This window comes from Ptychodera flava, chromosome 14 (assembly GCF_041260155.1).
Source record: "Ptychodera flava strain L36383 chromosome 14, AS_Pfla_20210202, whole genome shotgun sequence".
Taxonomy (NCBI): Eukaryota; Metazoa; Hemichordata; class Enteropneusta; family Ptychoderidae; genus Ptychodera; species Ptychodera flava.
The window spans coordinates 28,263,295-28,280,866 of NC_091941.1; the positions used below are offsets into that span (position 1 = coordinate 28,263,295).

General features: G+C 38.4%; 1 protein-coding gene across 2 annotated transcripts; it reads right to left on the minus strand.

Moving 5' to 3' along the window:
- Positions 1-7,309: 7,309 nt before the first annotated feature.
- Positions 7,310-17,287, minus strand: LOC139150025 (uncharacterized). 2 transcript variants are annotated; one of them, XM_070722167.1, is made up of 10 exons: positions 17,200-17,287; positions 16,038-16,074; positions 14,960-15,689; positions 14,432-14,502; positions 13,872-13,963; positions 13,285-13,418; positions 12,583-12,673; positions 10,820-11,031; positions 9,714-9,922; positions 7,310-8,982 (listed from the first exon to the last, which is right to left on the minus strand). In XM_070722167.1, the coding sequence occupies exons 2-10, from the start codon at positions 16,050-16,052 to the stop codon at positions 7,462-7,464; spliced, it is 3,075 nt and encodes a 1,024-aa protein (XP_070578268.1). In that variant the 5' UTR covers positions 16,053-16,074; positions 17,200-17,287; the 3' UTR covers positions 7,310-7,461. The 2 variants fall into 2 exon arrangements, with proteins under 2 accessions (XP_070578268.1, XP_070578269.1); XM_070722168.1 differs by having other exon boundaries at positions 16,038-16,071; positions 17,200-17,281.
- Positions 17,288-17,572: the final 285 nt, after the last annotated feature.

The window sequence follows — 17,572 nt, forward strand, 5'->3', positions numbered from 1 at the left end:
GCTATCTTAAAGGCCTGTGCTGCCATCAGATTGTTTTGCAGGGAAATCTATTTATTAGATCATAATTTCGATGGAAAACAAAAGGCTATGACACTCCATAATCCTCTTATAGACTAAAACAAAGTTGATCTCTGGGATCAACACTTGTAAGTGAGATTCAGAGATACTATATGCTGATTGAAGGCTCTACTGGTAACTCTAAACAAGTTAAGAAAACAAAGTTCAAAGGAGAATGAAGGACTAACATCACGTAAACGGTCAATGTCAAAACAAGCACTGATTCCAGAACCAGGGATTGAGGACCACCCATAACTGATAAATGATCAGTCTTGAAACTGCATACTCAGACGAATTTATTGAAAACTATCTACAATTGTACAGAACTATTTTAATGAGATCTGAATGAAAACATACAAATGTAAAGATCTAGACCCATGACCATGCCTTGTACAGTCACTCAAAATTTGAGTTGGTAAAGAGAGCTTATGACTAAATGTGTCATCCACATAGTTTAGACAAGCAATAAACATTTGTAATCTCTTTAATGTGTATTTATCAGTGACATAATCTCAAAACTTCTGGCAAATAGAAAGCCCCTTTCATCTGCATTTGCAGATGCACATGCATATTTGCAGTGGTGCTACCACATACCACACATAGCTTGGACTGAGAGAATTTGTCATGAGAGGGCATTCTGTCACCCACACCTACGCAAAATCTGAATATCTGCCAGGGGTATGGTTAGAAATTTGTCATTGTTATGTATGGTACTACACTGGTGGGTGCGTATTCATGTAAACTGATCCATGTGATCTGAGGACCTTTTCATTCCCATATCCTTGTACAGGTCCATTCAACACATCATTCACAACTGATTTCATGTTCATAAAAGTGCTCCTACCAGCTGATATAACTTAGATACCAGTATGATCAGTCATGATTTTACATTAAATTTTGTACTTTTCTCAAATTTCATCTAGCACAACTACAATGTCGGGCTTCTGAACTTCAATCAGTGTGCATTTACGTCAATTTAAGAATTTCTTGGAATGTCCTTTAGTCAGTCTACAACAAAACACGCGAGAACTGGTTTTCTTCAGATTCAGAGAACAGTCGCGAGTCAGTGCAATATGTACAGATTTCTGAGTTACGGAGAACGCTCTTTGAATTTATATAATTGTGTCACAATGCATTGATTTAGCTGGCACACTGTGTTAAATCGTGGTCAGGAAGAATGGTTGACTCATCACAGATCTCACACTGATGCCAGCCGACTATTTTGGCACACATAGGGACCATCTCAGTTTGTCATACAAAGTCAAAGGGTGAAACTCATTTGTTCTATGGTAGGAAGGCACTTTGAGCTCAGTTCAATTGAAGTTTTGTGATCAATCTGAAATCTGTAGACTATCACCAACACTTTTACACATTACTGACTATTCCACTTCAACACAACAAAAGTACCATATTATTTTACCTCAACTTGACTGATTCAACAATAGACAGTAGAGAAAACTGTCTATGATTCAACTTATTTTTTTGATAATATGGTATCTGGCGGTTCCCCACAAATAATATTCAATAACTAAAACTAACCTGCAAAACTGTAAACTCTATCAAACTTGGCACTTTGTTTATTTCAAGAACTTTGAGATTAGAGATAAAGGAAATCAAATTTTGTTTGTTTTACCATAATATACAACAGTCTGAGAAGTCTATCATACAGACCAGCGTTCAAAACAAAACTGTGTAGTGGGACTTTTTGGTGGATAGACCTGGATATGGTTTTCAAGTAGTGATAGACACACTACTTTCAGAAGTGAAATCCCTTCATGGTTGTACTGGGGGATAACCAGCTTTTTTTCCTTTAAGGTGGACACCCCGATTTCCTGGCACAAGCAACCCTGCATGACCTGGCAGTTGCTACAGGATATATGTAGATACGTACAATGCTGGCTACTATTGACCCATTAAAGGAAGGACTTGTAGCTGGAACTTTTGACTTTTTCCCTTGTTTTTGTTTATGTCAACTATAGTTTCTTGTTCTACTCCCCAAAGCATGTTGTGATGCACTGTATTTGGCTTTCCAACTCTACCTGTACATGAGTAAAATACTTGGTTATTGTTGACGAGTGAATTCTGGTCCGGACAAGAATTCAAATGTTAACAATAACACTGCATTTTACATGCATATGACAGTACGGTATGTTGACAAACTACACAGGTGTTTCACATGCTTTAGCGAGTGGAACTAGAACTTGTAATTGACACACAAAACAAAATTAGTGAAAACATCATCCTAATACAGCTACTGGACCTTTAATAAAACTGAATGTCTTGAAGTATCAGTAGTAATTTACCAATGATACTTTGGAATTCCAGCAGAGTAAACTTTACTTATTACTGTTGTTGCATAGTTTATCACTACAAGTTTGATAACATCTATAAAGAAAATACGATAATTTTACTCCTTACAAGTTTCTCAACAGATAAAATAGCAACTCTGAACATCAAAATACATATATCACAAAAAACAAACATCTAAGAAATACTCTTCTGAATAATAAAAAATGTTAAATAAATTCTTATTTTCTTTGACTGATAAAGAAATAGACCACGTGGCAAACAGCTGTGTAGAAAAATTCATTGCTAAATATTGTACTTACAAAATAATATGGCAGTGTTTTGATGAGATTCTGATTGGCAGTACTTTTAACTTCCAAAACTTTGTCTGGCATGACATATCGTTGTCGCTCAGTCAATTTCGTTTTCACTTTGTAAAGGAAAACATGTGCTCTCTTCTGGCATTATTTGACATATCGTTTGATACAAGAAGTTAATTAAGGACACAATTTTATTTGGTGGAACTTGTAGAAATAGCCTGACAGAGCCCTGTTTTATCTCCACAGGTAGGCAGAAAGAAGAAATAGTTTTTGGTAAGTATCAGTTGGTATGTATCAGTTAATTCATGAAATTTAGGCTTCATGTTTACTTGTCTGGTAAACTGAAAATCAACAAGCAAGCATGGCATTTGAGCCAAAATGAAATTGAATGAATTATACAGACCACTGAAGTTTGTTAAAAGGACAACACATTTGAGCCCATAAAGGGGTCAGTAGCTGTAACTTTTAATGATTTTTTTCACAATTTTTGTTTTGTGTGTCAAAGCTCTTGTTCTACTGCCCCAAGCATGTTGAAACACTACTATTGAGTTTGTAAACAGTCTCTATTTGTGTATTCTTGCTCACATTTGAATTCTAGTCAGAACAAAAATTCATTTAACGACATGTCAACCACAACAATGCAGTCTTATATACATGTGCAGGCTGAGTTGACAAGCTGAATACAGTGCATCTCAACATGCATTGGGGAGAAGCACAAGAAACTATACTTGACATCAAAATCAAGGATAATAAAGAAATCATCAAAAGATGCAGCTACTGGCCCTTTAACCCTTTCACCCCCAGTTCCCTTATACAGGTCCAACTTTACCACAGAAAACAATGGATTTGGGACAAACCATGGGTGAAAGGGTTAAGTCAACAACTGGTCACTCTTCTGAAGATTGTCTTTTATCATTTCCAATGCTTCAATCTTTGCAAAAATCATTTTATCTTACCACTGCCCTTTCAGGTGCTGTTGTTATGAATTCAATCGCCTTTCAACTTATGATTAATTCTGCTAAGCACTAAAATAACATCCAATGCCGATGATTTCATGAGACAGTTTGAACTTCAATACAACTTTTGTACTTTTTATGATGTCACTTATCAGACTATTTCAGCACCTGGTGATAACAGTCAAATTTTCAGTGAACTAACAAACTGTTCATTTGATCTCCTCGAAACTCTAAGCTGAAAGGTGCCACCTTTCTTTGGCCCGTAATCTATGAACAAAGGTATACATTTGAAATTTTTTTTAAAATGTTCTATGAAAGTTGAAGTGCCAACATTTGGCTGGTATGGTTGAGACAAAGGCGGCAACAGACATCAATTAAACTATGATAGAGGTCATCCAATGTGAGCACAGGTGATTGTCTATCATTCTTATAAGGATTTTATGCAATTACAATGAACAGTTGTATATTGAATATTAATCTAAATATACAAAGAGTTATGATGTCACTTGATGATAAAACTATTTACAAATGTTAAAACTATTCCAAATGCTTGATGACTCAACAACCATAGTGGAAGAGTTTAGAGATGCAAAATATACAAAAAAAGATTGTTGTACTCAGCAATGTTAAAAATCAGTCTGTAGAACATTCAGTGCGACACCAAAATGAGATACAATATGTGTTATCTTCAGTCATCATCAGACCAGTAGTGGTCACGTTCTTCCTCAGAATCGCTGTGTTCTGTGACTTCGAAAATGCTACTGAGCTGAGACGACGTGATTGGTGGCTCTTGGCTCTGCAGTTCATGGGTGGCTTGCCTTTCCTGTAAAAAAAAAAAAAAGTGTGACAATCACCTTTCTAGTTTATCACTGTTCATAGACAAATTACTTCAGGTGAAATTTGTGTGTGAATGAGTTGGGGATTCATTCACACTAATATGTACTTGTTAATTCCTGCCACACATCCATGTATTTTAAATTGCAATATTAAAGCACGGTCTTTCATTCATTCATTCATTCATTTATTTATTCACAGTTATTTGTCTTCACACTTACTGCTGAAAACACTAAGCTGATGATAATGGCTTATTGTTTGAATCATGTAGAACCATGTTGCAGTAGTGCTGATTGCAAATATAGCATTGTTGCTAAACACAGAAAAGTGTGTGACATTTTACTGCTGCTAACAGAAATATGGAAAAATTTCAAAGTTCAAGTGTATCACCATGACATTGTTACTTTGTGTTTAGAAAGCTGAAACAAAGCGTTGAAACATCTCTGAAAAGTAACCACATATCCCTGAGATAAAGCACTCCTTACCTTTCTTGCATGTTTGTTTATCTTCTGAGCTAATGATGTCACCTTTCTGTTCTTCTTGACTTGATTGACATACCTATCAATGTGGTCCCTGAGTTGTCGAAGTAAATGAAAAAAAAGTGATGTTCACGATGGATGAAACATACAAGAAGATGGAAAGACATTCCACAGCATATCATTGTTAGAAACTACCTGTATAAGAAAGGGAAATAAATGTCTCCAGCAGCTGTAAATTCAATTTAAATTACTTGATATGAATTCACGTAACTCAAGCTAAATGTTTGTGCAGTTGTCATTTTCAGTGTGTCTTGGCTGTTGGAAGGAGTGACTAAAAAGGCAGAGTGGTTCATTACTGACCGATTGACGGACTTGAGCAATCCCGGACTGAGAAAGTTGGACGTGTGAGGCGTTTTCTTTTCTGAGAATGGCGCTAAGCGTGGTAGCCTGGCAGATGGAGTCTGGTAGTTGGATGTGAAGTCACCCTCCGCAGTTTCATCTTCATCCTCATCAAGCTCCAATCCCTTCACAAACTGAAAAGTAAACACCGCAGTAATTAGATTAAACGAACAACCACATGTATGTTTGATAGCTTTTATTTCCTCATTTGTCTTTGACTATTTGTTGTGGCTCAATAATGAAACACGATGTGCAATACAATAGAATGCTGTTGTAACATTGAGAATGCCCGCGGGGTTTTATCTTCTTTTCTGCATCAAAGTGATTGCTGCTCATTTGAAATAAAATCGATCTTTGATACAAATGGCAATGTCAGGCAAGCAGATAAATTCATTCAGTGTTTAGGGTTCAGAACAAGTCTAGCCGGGCTGCAGTCTACACGTATGTTGCTAGACTTGGGTAAATTCTCTGACATAGAAGTCCATTGGCGTTTGTAAATTCATCATCCTTGATTGGAATGAGACTATTTTCTCCACTGAAGAAAGTTCTGGGATTATATGTTCCATTATTAGTAGCTTGGGCTACAGTTAGCTATCCAAGGTCTTGTGTGTTCTAACGGATGCCGCTGCATTATCTCTGAACTTTAAACACTATTAGTCTAACCTAAATCTAACCCCTAACTCTAACCGTAACTGGGAATGTCCCAGGGACACATGATCCCTGGACTGTCTTCAGTGCATAGTCAGCAACCATACTGCAGGATTTGCCAGCCCCTCAATACATTTACGTTCCCACTTCAAATCAAATCAAGGGTTTGCGCACATACCTGATTTTCCGCCTCTTGCTCAGCAAAGAAATCATCTTCATGTCCTTCATCTTGTTGTTCTAATATTTGTCGAATTTGTTTCTTTCTTTTCAAGGTCCCTTTTCCCGCTAATACTTTTACCGGGGCTGCAGGAAGAAGTCAGACAGTTGATTATAATAAGTCTCTCTCCTCCCACAAGTTTTGAATTTGTCAGTTATTGACAACATATCTCCATGAAATGGGCTAGAAAAGGACACAAGTAATATTTAAATGCTCAATATTCTATGAACACTATCAAAGTGGTGGCCCTGCATATTTTTTTATTTTGCAATGCCAAAGATGGAAACAAATTTCATAGTGAGATATCAATTCAAAATTAATATACCTTTTGAATTTTGATTCTGCTTGGACTTCTTGCTTTTCTTGTTCCTTTGGTTACCACTTCTTCTTCATCAAAGTGAATCCTCTTAAAATCTTGAGCAGTCTTCTTCACCGGTTGATTCTTCCTTTTCCTGGTATGTTCCGTCATTCCATGATGTATTTCAGAATCACTGATACCATTGTCAAAATCGTCAGTCACCTCGGCATGCCTCATCTGTTTCTTTCTTGTCCTACTACTTCTCTCACAGCCAGACTGTTGTGGACCTGTGTGCTTGGCTATGGGGACAAATTTGGAAGCCTCTGCAGTTTCTCTGTCATTCCTCTTGCTCCCTGAACTCCTGTTCCGGATCCGATCTACCTTTCCCTTGGTCTCCGCTGAGCTCCTTTTTTCTCGCAGTTCTTCAGCAATCCTGTCAATTCCAGCCTCATCTTCACTGAGTTCATACTCCTCTCTCACGCTGAAATTCTTTTTCTTTTTGATGTCCGACAGCTCAACCCTGACGTCTTTCAGACGACTTGCCCTGTAATAGGACTTTTGATGTGACAGAGTTTCCATTATGTCCTGCTGTAAATTAATTGCCGAATCTCCAGTGTAGATGGTATTTACGTTTGCAGCCTTCCTATGCTCTGTCCATGCACTGCCTGTGTTTTGGTTAGCAGCAGCCTCTGCCTTGGAAGCTCCAGTGAAATACAAGTTACTATTGTTTCTTTTCCCTCTGCCTGACCTCAGTCTGTTTTCCTTTCTTGGAGACGCCGGAGCTGTTCTCACGTTACGGTCACTTCGGCCTTGATCGGATTCAAAGTCACTATCCATCTCTTCAGCGGATTCCATTTGCATTTTTCTTCTATTTCTACCAGGAACATCACGATCATGGGTGTCAAGTTCATCTCCATGATTCATACATTTCTTTGTTTTGTTACCCTCATGCCCACTTCTCGTGAGCTTATTTCTTTCTCTCCTGGAAGCTGGCGCCAAAGGAATCGAAAAAGTCGTTCCCACTTTCATTTGGGGGTACACGTCTCTGTGCAGCTTCCTCTTTCTGACTGACATCATAGAGTTTTCTGTCTCCATCTCTCCTTCCATCATCACTAAATAGAGAGATTATATCATCGTCCACTGGTGCTTGTCTAGTAAAAGACCTACTGTTTGATTTCTTATGTGTCAACAGCATCTGCTCTCCTTCATCATTGCTGGTTTCACTGTAATCCTGACTCTCATGGTACGTCTGTTTCTTTCCAAGGCTTTTGGTTGGTTTAGTCACTTTTGTCTTGACATGACTTTTTCTATTCTTCTTACGCGATGGATGCTGGGTTATGTCCTCGTTATATTCTTCATGTTCGGTTTTGCTCACTTTAAATGGACGACCGCTAGTTTTCTGACGGCACCTTTGTGTTGGCCTGCCCTTCCGCCTGTTACTGCCTTTATGATTAGTGTTGTTATTAGAGTCTGTACTGGAGGCAGTTTGTTTGCTCAATACAGAAATCGCGCTCCCAGCGTCACTGAGCACATCCTCTTCTGTGTTAGTGTCTGTATCAAGGGCCTGTCTGATTCTTCTCCGCTTGACCGTTGGTTCGTCTTCTGACCTGTGATTGACATCCATCCCTTGCGGGTTAACAGCACCTCGCCGACTCTGCATCATTTGTAAGCCATGGATGGTAGAAGCACACTTCCCCTTCACATGTTCAACACTGCAATCCCCATCTCTACTCATTCTACTACTCCGTTGTCTTCTAGATCTTCTTGCTGTGTTTCCTCCACTGACATCTTCACGAGCCATGTCAGTGTCTTCATCCTCACAAGAAATTTCAATCTTTGAGGTTCGTTGATTCTTTCTGCCACTGACCGATGTCTTGTGATGGTTTGGAGAAGCGATGTCGGTGTTGTTTGCATCTTGTTCTCTGCCCCTGCCTGTAGTCTTTCCTGTCCTGCTTGCTCTGGTAGCTCTATTTTTCCTTTCCCTTTGAGGATTTTTTCGTGTTTTCCTCCTGAAGTCTTCGTCTTTCTGTGATATCTCGTAATCATTATTCCACGCCTGCTCTCCCTGATTGTCTGTCTCAGAGCTTTCCTCAGCCCTTGCCATGGATTTTCTTTGAGAATTCTCGGAGACTGACGACATTGTACCTCTTTCATCTTGACTCAACTCACTCTCTTCCAAACTTGTCAACCCTGTCACGTGTTTCTTTGAAAGTTTGGCCGGTCTTTGTTTCTGTCTCTTTTGAGTTCCTCCATTATTTCCATCTGATGGTTTCCGGTTTCTTCCCTTGCTATGTTCCTCAATCTCAGTGTCTGTAGTTTCCTCATTGGCTGCTCTACGAGCTTGGTTTCTGTGAGATTTTGTCTTCCCTCTTTTGGTTGATGTTGTCACAGAATTGCCATCGGAGTGCTTGTCTTTGACAGTGCTTTTCCCTTTTTTTTTAGTTTCAAGAGTTTTATTTGTGTTCCTTTCTAAGGCACGTTGCTCTCTCTGTAATTGAAAGCAATTCAAGAATTAAGGAATTAAAAATACATTAAGACTGAAATGCGTATGTAGAAAAAAATATCACATGACTGCAAGGATATCTGTAACATCAAAGAGAAATAATGAACACCATGTGACATGAAAATCAAACATTTTTGTACTAAAGCAGATAAACAATGGCTTAGGGTGGGGATATGAGTTAACATATGTATTCAGTTATTGTTGCTGATCTTCATTTTAGAAATAAATTTATGCTCTATTCTAGGACACACATAGTATTATCATTTGTTTTGTTGCATTAAGCATGCCGTAAAAATGATCAACAATGCAAAACAAGCAAATAAACGAACAAAAAAACAGCACTATACACAACCATAATGCTAAATAAGACCACGTCTTCCAGACACTGGAGAAATTGATCAACATCAGACTGGATTCCATATTGCAGGTTGATTGGCAAACCCAAGGTGAGAAACTTACAATGCGTGAGAAATACAATACAGGGATCCAGAAACCAAAGAAAACACAGCACAAAAGTCATACAAGACACAAATGGCAGGCTAAACATCATTTTGCCAACTGTAGTCCATTGTTACCTTAATAGCTTAGTTTCCTTCTCGCAAATTTTTGAAGCAGTGGTGGATGAAACAAGAGCACATTAAAAATCTCTATCATCACTGACAATTCAATACGGATCAGATCTGGAGTTTGAACATACAACAGCTATCATAACTCACTTTTGACAATCCCAGTCTGGAGTTGGAGCACCGGGGCGTCAGATCACCTCTACCTTCACGTATCTCCACAACACAAAAATTGTTATCCATGACTACCTGCTCCCCTGCCCAGTATGCCAGAGGTGGTTTGATTCGTCGTCCACGGCTTGATGTCTGCAGGCTGTTGTAGTATATGGTACCATCACTGCTCAACGGAGGTGTCTTATAATCTGCAAACAGGAATCAGGATTAAAGAACACTATGTCTTTTTGAATTTTCCAAGAGGGATGTGGATTTGGCAGCATTCTCAAAGAAAACCTTCAAGAGACAGATCCCCGAGTCTTGATTTCTTCATTTAAACTTGTTAAGGATGTTTACTCGGGCAGAGGCCCTCCCTCAAAACAGCCCTTAGCGGAAAAGACCTACAATCGTGTGGTCGATCAGCCATTTTGCAGTTGTAAATGGCCTCTAAGACTGTCAATTGCATTATTCCTCGGTGCTACTCTCTACAGTTTTTAGGTGATGTTCATGAGGTTAGCAGGCAACGACTTACAAGCGATCTCAAGCTAGATTTTGTCATCAAATGTTGTACTGACAATCAAAGGGGATGAGTGCCAGTAAAACATGATCTAAATGGAAGCGACGCATTTAGACAGTCATGCAGAACTAAAAGCACCAATTCCTTACAATACCAAATGCATCAAGACAGTGCCAGTGAAATTGCTAAGCCCAAATGGTTCACACAATTTGAAGCCGTTGCTGAAATGCTGCACTTGAAACTGTCAGGCATTCATGCTTGGGTTGGTCATGGAGACTGTACAATGCTGACAGTTTTTTTCCATGATTTATGAAAAAATAAGGTGATCAATGGCAAAACATTTTGGATGAGATGGCTCCAAAAATAAATGATTCACAAGTGAGTTACATGGACAGTTTGTAAGTGAAATTTAAAACAATGGATCAACGTGAGCCCTAAGCTGGCTAATGCCGGTAACGATTGATTTACCATGAGAATTTTAGCAAGATTGCAAGACCAGTAGTCACTGAAATAAGCTGAATTCACATTTCATACATTGCTGAAAACCCAGAGTGAAAATAAATGTTTGAACCATATGATAGTAACAAACCTTGATTTGATTTTGACTTGAGTGTGGATACTTCCTTTGGTGTTGGCTTCACAGACTTTGTTGCAGGTCTGCCTCGTGTTTGTCCCTTCTTAGCATTCTGTGTTTGTTTTGGCATTGGGGTTATACGTTGTTCTTTCCCAGTCTGGTCCATCTCTTGGCTGTTTTGGACTTCCAGATCATCTTCAGGGCTCTTCTGACATGTAATCACCTTCCTTCAAAAGCAGTAAATACTTATGAGCCTTTCTCCAAAACCACAATATTTGGGGTTTGACACTGGTAGAGTTCATGAAAACATTTGCTATTTATTGAGAGTTGCTTGACTTCAGCCAGGGCCTTTAAATTCTTTTGGTTCACCAGGGGAGATCTTGTTTTGCTATTTATAGTAGGATTCCAAAAGCACTGGTGCATTTTCAATTACGCTTCAGCAAAGTGTTAAAATTTAATGCCAGACTGATTTTTGAAAAACATGGGAAGTAACTCAGGTGCGACCATATAACTGTACCGTACTTCAAGATCCACTTTCCGAAGATATTATGTTATAGAAATAACGGACGACGCGCTGACCATTAACGTTTATTTATGGGTAAGGGCGAGAGGAAAGCCAAAAATTAACGGGTGAGGCTTGCCGAGCCCGTTAATTTGGCTTTCCTCTTGCCCGCGCCCATAAATAAACGTTAATGGTCTGCGTGGAGTCTGTTATTTCAATTATATTATCAACGAACCCCGAAAAACCGTCAAAATTTACGAAAATTTCCCGTGCAAACGACAACGGGGCCCCAGAACCTGTCAGTGAGTAGTGCGCGCTGCAAAAATTTTGCAAATCCAGAGATTTTTTCGAAAAAAGTGTCTAAACTAGGCCCACAAATGCTCCATTTTATTTTGTGGTTGATTATGATCTTTGTACAAATCACAATTTTCGTTTTAGCCGTAAAATTACTATGTTTACGATATTATTCATATTTACGTGCATGAAAACAAACCATTACTGTGTATTTGTGGGCAGTCACGTGGTGCAGCTCGACCAATTAAAACGCAATGGACTGGGCATGGTAATATAATGTACATTATATAATAGTTTTGTCAATACCAGTTAATTTTGTGACTTCATATCCTCAGATTATTACTGCCAGATGTTTTCTACATCTACAAATTCACTAGGCTTGCCAAAACTATAAAATAATCCCAATAATGTACCACCTCGCTCCCTGCCCATAATGGACTCACGCAAACTTTTCACTCCATGATTCACTCGGCTTCACCTTGTACATTATGTCATGCAATGTTTGTTGTCTCCCACATAGGCAGGGAGGGGCACATTATTGCTTAAATAATGATAATGATGGCAGTGATCACATGTTTTTTGAAACAGTGTTGTTCAAACTGTCAAGTGGCAGAAACAAAGTGGGATGACGCTTACAGCAGTAGATTAACTGACGCTACTGGTAGGTTTTCTTTTAGGAGAGAAGCTCATCTAGCATTCAGTTTCCTAGATAATTATATTTATTTCTGCAAAGTGTTTTCATGAGAATTGTTTCAGTAGGTAAATAAAGTGATAAATAAGCCATTATAAACGGAGAACATTCAACGTTTTGTTGATAAGTTATGTTAACAAAAACACTTGAAGTTCCAGAATAATTGGCAAAACAAGTGTAATGAACAGAACACATATTATTGTCAGACATGTCAATAATTTATAAAGCCTTCGATAATTCTAAATCTAGAGAATTTTGCAGAACATCCAAAACAGTGTAAAAGTGACATACTTAGGTGACTGCTGGAAGTGTTCTCTGACCAGATCCTCCCAATCAACTGGGAAACCTTTGGTAAAGGCCTGCACAAATGACTTTGAAAATCCTGTGAAAAAGCAAATGGAATGTTTGATTAATGCACATACTATGGCCTGATGACATAGTCTATTGTCACATTACTGCACAGACAATGGCCAAGGCTAACACATATTCGGTCACAGAGTGCAGGCAAAACGGCAAGATCCTGTCCTCTTTTGCCACATGTATCACCCTGTATTTACACATCACATCGCATTAGGGACACTGCAATATCAATGACTCATGACCGACTCCATGGTATCATGTACATAACTATCCTATACAAGGCAACTGATTCATACTGCACAATTGAGGTGTGACAGAGTTTCAACTTCAGATAGCCTGTAAATCAAATTGACCAGTAAGTCATTTAAATGAAACAAAGTCTATTGTACAGAGTCAAAACTGACAATTACACATGAAAACAGTGACGCAAATAGATTACAGCATTTTATAATTGACAGGCATGGCATAAAATTATCCTTCAGTACAAATTTGTGGTACATGAACTGATATCTTCATTGGATGGTATTATCTCTGTGATGATACGTATACACATATGACATGTACATGTATACGCGGAATCTAACAAAGACACAAGGCGGATCTGAACAGTGCCTCCCTGTAAGCAAGACCTACCTTCATCAAATGTCAACAAGCTTTCAATGTTTCCATGTAGTCTATAGACTGTACCACTTGCAGTCTCCACAGTCCTAGAAGTCAATCTTCTTACAATTACGGAAGTCATCCAGTGATCATCTTCAGGATCCCCACTGGAAAATGAAAATACAGACTAGGTGTGAATAATTTACCTGCATTGTTGTGCATGGTGCTGACTTCTGTTGAAACGTTATATAATTTATGAGTGAAGCCTGCTTACTTAAATATTTCTATATTCATGCGTGTGGGGCAATAAAAGTGAAGCCCAAAAATTTTAGGGTTTTTTCCAGTCATTTATATTCTTGGCATGGGTATATAATAAATCTGTTAATTACCCAATATTACTTGTTCCTTGTGTCGTATCAGCATTCATGTAGATTTGTTCTGAGTCAGACACTCAGCTTTGTCTCATGTCTTCTGCAGCACTAATGAAAAACATGCTGATACGACACAGGAACAGGCCATATTGGGTAATAAACCTCTATATATTCACCAATATATATGCAATAATTATAAGAACAGTATGATATGAAGACATGATATTCTAGACAAAAGTGAGAGCCAACCTTCTATGTCCTTCTATAGCAATAGTTTGATTGGATTTGATTGGTTTGATCACCCATTCAGTCATGTCCACTGTTTTCTTCTTGTCAAAGGACTGAAAGTGTAGCATATTGACAAGTGTTAATATCACAAAGGGCGATTGTGCATGACAAGCCATGTACGTCATTTTACCCATGGAGCTAGAAACATGCTTTACCCATAGACCTTCGAGGGTCTACACTTTATCACACCAAATCATCAGTGATATTTCGGATTTTCCGTACACTAATTATGGAATGATTTGTCAAGCAAAATGTACTGAAAGTGTTAAGAGTACTGAGATTTAAACAGACAACTTAAGTGTTCCTCAGTTTTTATCCTTTAGCTATCAAAAACATGACAAAATGTCATGAGGTGATGCGTGCAGTGACTAACAACTACAATACGTATGAAATTTGACAATATTGCTGTGTTTTTGTCTTCAGTTCTTTCCATGTAGTTATTCAAACTTTCAGGGGATCACAACATGATGCGTACAAATAGAACAGCATCTACATTTTGTGACAGACAGCGTTATCCTTACCATTTTAGGGGTTTCATCATCAAATGTTTCCTCTGTGTTTTCAACAGGGCCTGCAGCGACATTGGTATATCCTGAAAAAATACAAACATAAGAAATCAGTAAATTACGATGTTCTCCTCTTTGTACAGATAAATTATCCCACACAACTACTTTGATGTAGACATCTTGATATATCATAGTATATCCTGTGTTCACACAAGTGACATACAAGCCAAGCTTGTCGGTTTGACATTTTAATTTAATTCATACATTTGTTAACTGTTCAATATGCAAATAAAATGTGTTACATTTAACATAAAATGAAGGAAAATGATATGAACAAAATGTTTCACTATCAGAAAACCAGTGTTAGATAACCAATGAATGTGTCCAAAATCTTGGAAAGTGACTCCAGCCCCCCTGAATCTTGTAGCACATTCACTAAAGCTTGTATCTTTGCACACTAAGGAGGTTTAAACATCCAATATTTTGTATATTTTCATCAATTTTTGTTTAATATCAGCATTTTAAACTTTACTAGCCACGTACCTATGGATTCATGCTGCTCCTCTGAAAGTTCCGTACTCACTTCTGAAAGACATATAGCCATACTGTTGTCAGATGCAGTGATTTCAGAGTTCCTCAAACTATCACACAGGGTGTTTGCCATTTCACTGGTTCCAATCGACGCACTCAACTCATCTTGAATGCTGTCATCTTCAACAGCTGTATTCATCTCACTGGTCTCAGCTGACATCTCGGATGAATCTCCGCCATCTTCGGCTTCTCGAGGTCTTGGATTTTGCTCTTTTTCTCCAGCCATCTCCGATGTCTTTCCTGTTGACCTGTGTTGTAACAACATCATTTTTTGTAGGGCTACCGCTGGTGACATGATAGGGTTTCTTGTGGGAGTAGGCCTGTCATTCACATATTGTTTACAATTCCTTGGGGTCCCCACTATTTGCCTTTCACTGTACACTTTTTCCTTCTTATAATTAACTGGCGTGGGATGACATTCATCTTTGAAAATCTGCCGTCCTTGGTTTCCGAACGAGTCCTTTAGACTTTGACTGGTCCTGTGTCCGTGAACTCTATTAGCAGAGAAATTTTCATCTTGCTTAGAGTCAAATACATGTGTGTCATCAGACTTCTTGGGAGACTGTCTTGATTGTTGTACCCTCTTAATCCATTCTACTTGAGGTGATGGTGAAAAAATCCTTCTTTGGGGTGTCACACAAATCCTTTCTTGATGTGCTCCTCTTCCTTGTCTTAAGAGTGCCTGCAGCAATACAGAGAGATTTTTTCAACAATATAATGGTCATTTGTGACTTTCAAGATATACATCACTTGGACTTTCAAAAATCTTGTTGTTGGTGTATATTTATGTGGATTACTTATAATTCATTATCATAATTGTAACTAATAAATTTTTGTATATCAGATTGTTTTTTACTGAACTGGATACTAGGTGGGCTACTAAAATTCAGTTGTGTACACATCACTTCATAGGAAATTACTTTAATGTTTAAAATACCTGTGAAACAGCAAGTAGTATATCTAACAAATAGGGTTTTTTGAGTGTCCCACTCTGCAGCAGCTTATTTAAATATGAGATTTTGTGTCTTACCTTTATTTTCTCCATTCTTCATTTCACACTTTCACTACTGAAAAAAAACAAAGAAACAACCTCAATTTATCCTTCAAGCTAGAGGTAGGGAAAGAACCAGTAACTTATTACAAACGATTCTTCACGACCATGAACTGTGAATGTGAAAATCAAGAATGAGCAAGCACTATATTTGGACAGCTTTCACACTGGAAATGAATCTGTGCAGATTTTATTGATTACGTTTATCCAAGGGGTGGGTGACCCAGAGATTAGTATCATCTCAAGTCCTGCACAAGAGATGAACATTTGTGGCCGAAGTATATAAACGACTGAAATGGTATGACAAGGTTGAAAAGCCTGCCTAAGGTTTTTGAGACAGGGCTCTCTTGATGACACCATGCAATATCAGTTTTTAAACATTTAAGATCCAAAAGATATTACATTTAAATTGTAAAGTGTTGACAAATCAAATGAGAGACCCCAGACTTCATTTTTAAAGTTTGATTTTTTAGTGCTCTTTTTGTTAAAAAACAAAAAATAGGATGTTCACAATGTATCAATCTGGTACAGATTACTTCATTCACATTATATAGTGAAATATTCAGAGAAATCTTTCCAACTATGGCCAAAGAAATAATGTGAAAAAAGCCTATGGCCACACCATGGATCCGTATCTACATTCTATATGTTGTCCCGTTGTCAGTCTCCCGCCCCATTGTCTGTTGTACTCCCTTCTCCTTGTCTGTGTCATTTCACAGCCCTGCATACGCATATAAACAGTGTATAGTAAATGCCCGAGCAGGGGATAGCCAGCTGACAGTATTCCTATTACTGACCATCGTTTGGCTGTGCTCTCGTCGCAAAACACGCACGGTGTATACGGTTACCGTACTTGATGCTCAAACTTCGGTGTTGTTTTTATTAACCTACCCTTACACTATGTGCAAATACGTTATGTGTAAAGTGCATCATGATCAGGTATATCATAGACCCTCCAAAACAGGGCCCGTCATAAACATACACAAACCTTGCGCACCTCGACGCAAACCCTCGAACGCTGTGCATTTTATGAACAGTGCAACGAAAAATATCGGTACAAGTGCCAGATTTTCCTTCGGAGAAGCGAAGTTAACACTGAATGATTGAATGTAAAGTTATTGTCGACCACGTATGTACTTACAAAAAAGTCACAGTTGGTAACACGACCAAGTTCACGATAAGTTGGCGTCCCTGAAGCCTTGATGGGACATTTTCAAATTGAGAGGAAGTTCCCGGGATACAACTTGGGCAGCGGTCTAAATGGAAGCGTTGATTTGATTGGATGGTGACCGCCGTGCAGAACTGAACAATTTATTGTTTAAAACGCGTGTCTTGCGCTAAGTTTCGATAGTTTATGCTTACATCATATTTGAAATGGGGAATTTATTGTGTATAAGTATCTTTTAGTCATCGTTGTCCTGAAAACGAAGTTTCTTGTACGCGACGTCTTGTCTATGGTCTCGTGGAATAGTCCAACCAAAACGTGTGTTATGTCACACTTCCTCAACCACAAA